The 6000-nt window shown below is 42.9% G+C and overlaps 1 protein-coding gene across 2 annotated transcripts in view; it reads left to right on the top strand.

Annotated features, from left to right (window-relative positions):
* SPATA2L (spermatogenesis associated 2 like) overlaps positions 1–6000 on the top strand; it is a 158241-nt gene that overhangs the window by 21237 nt on the left and 131004 nt on the right. For both annotated transcript variants that reach the window (XM_044081864.1, XM_044081863.1), the window contains exon 2: positions 737–1043. In XM_044081864.1, coding sequence (XP_043937799.1) covers positions 738–1043 — 306 coding nt within the window. In that variant the 5' untranslated portion in view covers position 737. The remainder of the gene's footprint in view (positions 1–736; positions 1044–6000) is intronic.

The raw sequence follows: 6000 nt of genomic DNA on the forward strand, positions 1-6000 counted from the left end.
CATTACAAAGTTTGCAAAACTGGATTACTGCGAAAGACAGACTTTTTTTTTTTTTTTTTTTTTTGCTCTTCAGTTTGTGAGACTTTTTTTTTTGTTGGTCCTCACTTGCCCTCAGACCATTTTTGTTGACTCAATGCGGCCCTTGCAACTGAAAAGGTTGGACACCCCTGTTCTAGGATCTTTGACTGGAATGTAGTAATTTTGTAGGAGTGTGTTCCTGAGTTACCATAAAAAGATTACATGGGTGTGGGCAACCTTGGGGAAAAAGCTGGTAATGCAGCTGTCTTTGAGATTATGGTGGCTATAGAAATGTAAACATTTTTGTTTTTTTTTTGTTTGTTTTTTGCAGGGGGCAAGCCCCCCTGCACACCCCCTGCTAATTAAATATTCCAACTCCAGGATTGCACTACAATGAGGAACTAATTGTATTGTTCCATGCTGTATGGCGATCTCCATGAAAAGGTTCAAAGTTTCAAGATTTCTATTCTTGTGGTCTTTACCATAAGAAATGTTTTGAAACTTTGAAATTTAGAAGTAGACCCATATACCATTTGCATTCAATTTTTGAGTTTTGATTACTATGTGTCAGTAAAGAAATGTCTCAAAGTTTAGTCATGCAGCTGAATGTAACATGTACAATATTCATTAATTATGTCTGCATATTGGGTTTCTGTCACTTTTTGTGCTGAGACGCAAGTTATATTTAATGCTTATTTCGATGTTTCTCTCTGCACAGAATGAGTAGCTCAAATGACTTGAGAGCTGTCTTGGATGAATACACAAAATCTCTAGAGGAGGGGCGCACAGGAAACTGTGACGATCAAAAGCTTGAAAGTGCTGTCAGGACAGAGCTCTTGGAAAGTTGTACTCCTTTCCATAATCTACTTCAGTGGGATGTCTTTTCCATCTTGTCCTCTTCTCAGTCAGAGAGGCGACCTTTGAGTAAAACTCTTGAGATTTTCATTAAAGCCTTTGAAGTCTTAGAGCTGGCAGCTGTCAATATTTACATCTTTCCCTGGAGAAAGGAGTTTAAAGTCATTAAGGTAATGTATAGGCTGGTTATGGCTTACTTGTCACTTTGGGGTGGTGATGTATGTGGGATCTCAGTTTGACAGCAACAGGAAGTGTCTTATTTGGGTTCATAAACTGGCATTGTTGTAGCAAATAAGAAGTGGACTGCTTTGAGACTTATTTCCTAATAAAGTTCACAGGAAGTGTTTAGAAGGGTTTGCCTACTTTCTGTCAACTTGCAGGGCTACAAGTTTTACGTCTATTGTTGCATATATTTTGATAAGCCACATTTAAGACGTGAAATTAGAGGCTCAATGTTCACTACCGCCATTTGAAATGTAGGTTTGCTGTTTACAGGTAACAGTATAATGGCACACATTTGTAGAATTGCAAGAAACAATGCTGCTGAGTAAAGATGTAATCTGCCAAGAGCTGCAGAACACCAATGATTTTGGTCAGACATGCTGAACATGTTAATGAGTAGCTCTAGGCATGATTGGGCAAAGTACCTTAGTATTAATATGGAAATTAATAATTTCTACATAAGAGCATAGGATAGTCTTTATAAACTGTTTGTTTTTATTAAAGTAGCCAAATTTTAAATTTGGCAAGAAAACAGGAGACTGAGCAGTAGAAAAACTTGAACTGACACTGGATGTTGTAAGGATCATTGCTGCAGTTTCTATAATGAGTCACAGGCAAATATCAGTGCAGTCCAACATCCCCAGACTGAGCATGATGTTGCGTTCAATGCCAGAGAAATCCCATTGAAATTTTGACTGCAAATTAAAAGTAGCCAGTAACACATTTAAAGCAGCCGTCCTTGTTCAAATCTAGTTGCCATTTCTAGGATAACTTTCTAAAGTGATCAGTAGGTATGTATTTTGGCACTTTTCAGTAGACCTGACTCTTGGCCATTAGTAGGCATATTTAAAAAGGAGAGAAATCACAGGCAGGAGTGCCTTTTGAAGACTGTTCTCCCAAGGGACTGCCGTTTAGTGTTTGTTTTATCTTGAGGAAGATAGTGATTCAGCCTACTGTGGACATTGTAAAGCCTTTAATAAAACGCAGAGGGAAATCTTAGAGCCTCTGTGGTGCATAGGAAGGTAAGTGGCAATAAGACAAACAGTTGTCCACCCCACTCCAAGCAAGCAAACTTTCCACCAGTTTTGAGCAAAGGGTAAAGATTTAGGGAATCCTCATGCATATGCAGAAGTTGAGGACAGAGAAAAATGTTACTGATGTTTTCAGGTCCATCCACCCCATCTTTGGTATCTGTCCAAGCAGTTGTCCTACCTTTACTGGTACTTTGAATTGCTGCTATGTAATTGGCATTAACTGAGAGGCAGACCTCAGACTTTGTAAGGGCATCATAGCCTGATACTAATTCCCAGGAGTTGGCATGCAGGTTATCCTTAGGAGGATCTTATAGGCTCTCCTCCATCTAGCATATACTCCTTAGTTTCCAAGAACTTCAGTGGATTTTCAATTGAGTGTGCCTTTTGGTCTGTTTGACCTTGCTGACTTTTGATACCTAAATACTTGATTCTTGGACACCAGCTGCACAAACTCTTGCTGCTTTGCCTGCTAATGTCACATAGTGTGACATTCTCCATGAACCATTAGATAAGCACAGCCCATGAAGAAGTTTCTTGTCTCAGTAAAACATACTTTAACTCCGTATTCACCAGCTCCATAATGTACTACAATCCTTTTTTTTTTTTAGTTTTAGCATTGCTGATTAGCAAGCTGTGCACTATTGTTGCATAGTGGGAAGGTATTTAGGCTGATTTGTGGTGTAATCTCCACAAAGGAAAGCTAAAGGATGGCAGCAAGCTTGTTTTAACGACCTATTCTAGTTCAGCTTTCAGTCTTTACCTCATTTCATTTTCTGTCCATGGCATAGGGTAGGAGCTGGGTGGTGGTAGGATTTCATTTCGTTAGGAAAAAAAATCTGATTTAGCCACAAGTATATCCCTGCTTGTGCAGATGCCCCCTGCTGATAGTGAAGGCACAATAGAAACTCGCACCTTATTTTCCATAGCAGCATTGTGTGTGCCTCCTCAGCCACATGCAGTCTGTTCATTAACATTCTGATGGAGCTTGCTTCTCACTGCTGCTTTGAGAAACTCCTAATCCTGGGTTATTACAGTCTCAGTTGGGAAATGTAATCCTTGCTGCTTTCAATTCTTCTTCTTCTTTCGGCTTTTCCCGGTTAGGGGTCGCCACAGCGGATCACCTTTGAATGGCAGTGGAGTTTACGGGTGTGTCGTTGCCAGCCCAGCGCCCAACCTTCCACAGAAGGCACACTCACACCTAGGGCCAATTTAGAGTGTCAATCCACCTGCAGCATGTCTTTGGGATGTGGGAGGAGCACCGGAGGAAACCCAGCGACCACAGGGAGGACATGCAGACTCCACACAGAAGGCACCCCAGCAGAGGAGAACCTCTTACTGTGAGGCAGCAATGCTAACCACTGCACCACCGTGGCCGCCCAATCCTTGCTGCTTTCAATGTGGTACAAATTATAGGCTGGAACAAATTATAGGATGGATTCATGAACAGATGCAGTCATTGACTTCTCCTATGAGAAGTTGGTAATGTAATTCCCAAGCAGCCTTCACTACACTTAAAAGCTACCTGTAACACCTAGTGTAATGTCATGTAGACCTTTTTCCTGAGGAATGTGATTCTTGATGCAATTGACTGGGGCCCCATTATCCAAGAATACTAGCCTACACTGCCACTGCAGCAGATGTTCAAGATAATTGATCACTGCTGCAGTAGCCTTACCTAGGTTGTATCCTGAAAGATGTAACCGCCAGCTATTTCCCAAATCTTAAGGGCACCTTCCCTGTATCCAAACTGTTGGGCAGCTTGAACTGAAGAAAAATAGTGGTTAGGGCACAAAGGCCTTCAGAGCTTTCAAGCCAGTTCAGAAAGAAAAGATTGAAAAGTTCAGTGCTAAGAAAATAGCAATCCTTATTCTGGCAACAAAAACAAAATAGGGGGTGGAATGAGGGAGTAGCTACTGCAACAGCGATCCAGTTGGTGAGCTACTCAGACTGCAAAAATAGGTCTCTCTGTGCCGGTCTCTTCCCCCCCCCCCATTAGGACTGATGGCTATCATGATCTAGACCCATCATATTCCCACTGGTCCAGCATCAATATCGCTCCCATCTCTGCATCAAGACTCTCGGATGACTGTCACACAGGGACAGCTGGTGCCAAAATACTAGGTGACCCAATTGGGCATTTCACCTCTTCTGATGCCACCCCATGTTATCTCACTAAGGATGTCCCTCTGAAGAGGACCAAGAGGAGGCATCTGGATTTTCTTGAATCTGTCACCGAAGACCTAGATTTTGAGGGGGGTGAAGGATCCCAACCATCACCACCTGCAGATGCTCATTCGGAGAAATCCTCAATCCTAAAACAGAGGTGGCTTGGTAGCCTGGTAACCCTTCGGAGGAATCTGTGCTCTTGGGGATGTTTGGTACCGGCCTATCTTGCTTGGGTAATTCTGCCTGCCAGTGAGCTCTTCTAATTGGTCTTGCAGCAAGCATGGAATGAGCTTTGACACCATTGAGCTCATTCCAAAGGAGCCTGATAAAATCCCTCCGGAAGACTAGCAGTTCTGGTCCAAGGGCCCACCTGTTGATGCCATGGTCATAGCAGCAGCCACCAGAAAAGAACTAGCTGCCAGAAGTTCCTCTGTTCACCCCCCCCCCCCCCCCCGACAAGGAGTTGTGGTCTGTTTGGACAGAATTTTGGTTGTGTGTATGCTTCAGGGACCTTTTGCTTTGAGGTCTGGGAACTATTTAGCACATTTTATTACACTACAGAGGGATCCGATTAAAGGAGCTGTAAGATATTCTAGCAGGAATAGTGTCTGAGGAGGTGAAGAATTCCATCACCTCAACTGGCAACCCTGCAATCAATACTGAACTTGTCCATGAGGCTTATTTCCAATGTGTCCGAAGGAACCTCCAGGGCAGTGGGTTCAGGCATAGCTATTAGGAGATGTGCCTAGTTGTGCTTGTGACTTTGTGGAGCCTTTAAGTTTACGTTCGTCAATGCTACTTTTGACACCTGTTTTATTTGGCCCCAAAATGAAAGATACGTTGTCCACATTTGAGAATGGAAAGACCCTTTCTGCCATGGGTGTACACTTTTCCGGAACTTTTTTGGTGCCAAAGAAAACGGTACTGGAGACTATTTCTGGATCTCAGTAGCCTAAACAGATTTGTTTGAAAGACGAGTTTCGGATGGTCATGTCTCAGTCCATTCCTCCATCCTTGGAAAAAGATGACTGGATGTGCTCAAAAGGTTTCCAAGATGTGTACCGTCATAAAAATAGGTGATCCAGGAGATTCTTGCGCTTCCGGCTAGGAGCCGGTCATAATTAGTTTAGGGGCTGTGGTGAGAAAAAGGGGTAGTGCTCTAGAGTGTTCAAATGTATTGCAGTGGCAGCTCACTTGAATCTGCAAGGATTCATTGTGTTTCCGTACCTCGACAACTGGTCAGTCACGTTGTGACTAGGCATGAACTCATCATGGCAAGAGAAGTCCTTCATGTTTCCACAAATTAGGAATAACCATAAGTTTTTCAAGAAGTCAAATCTAGAGCCCGCTGAAATTCTAGAATTCGTAGCATTACTTGACACAGTCAACAGTAGCCTCTCATTCCCCTTTCTAGAGTTCAGACTTTAAGGTCGCAAGTCATCACCAAGATATTCAGTACTGCAATCTCATTTAGACTGGTTCTACAAGCTGTAGGATTAATAGTGGAAGTGATGACCCTTGTTCTTCTTGCCAGGTTTCAGATAAGGATTCTTCAGTGATGTTGGCATCTCGGTGGTAGATTCAACTACGCTTGTCTGTTCCACTGAATTACCAGCTCATGCAAGAAAAGTCTTATTTGGTCGGAACAACTGCTACAGTTCTGCCCACTTATCCCCTTGCAACCCAAGGCCATCGTGACTGTGGA

Source organism: Protopterus annectens, chromosome 8.part1 (genome assembly GCF_019279795.1).
Source record: "Protopterus annectens isolate FY-2018-M chromosome 8.part1, PAN1.0, whole genome shotgun sequence".
NCBI classification, from domain to species: domain Eukaryota; kingdom Metazoa; phylum Chordata; order Ceratodontiformes; family Protopteridae; genus Protopterus; species Protopterus annectens.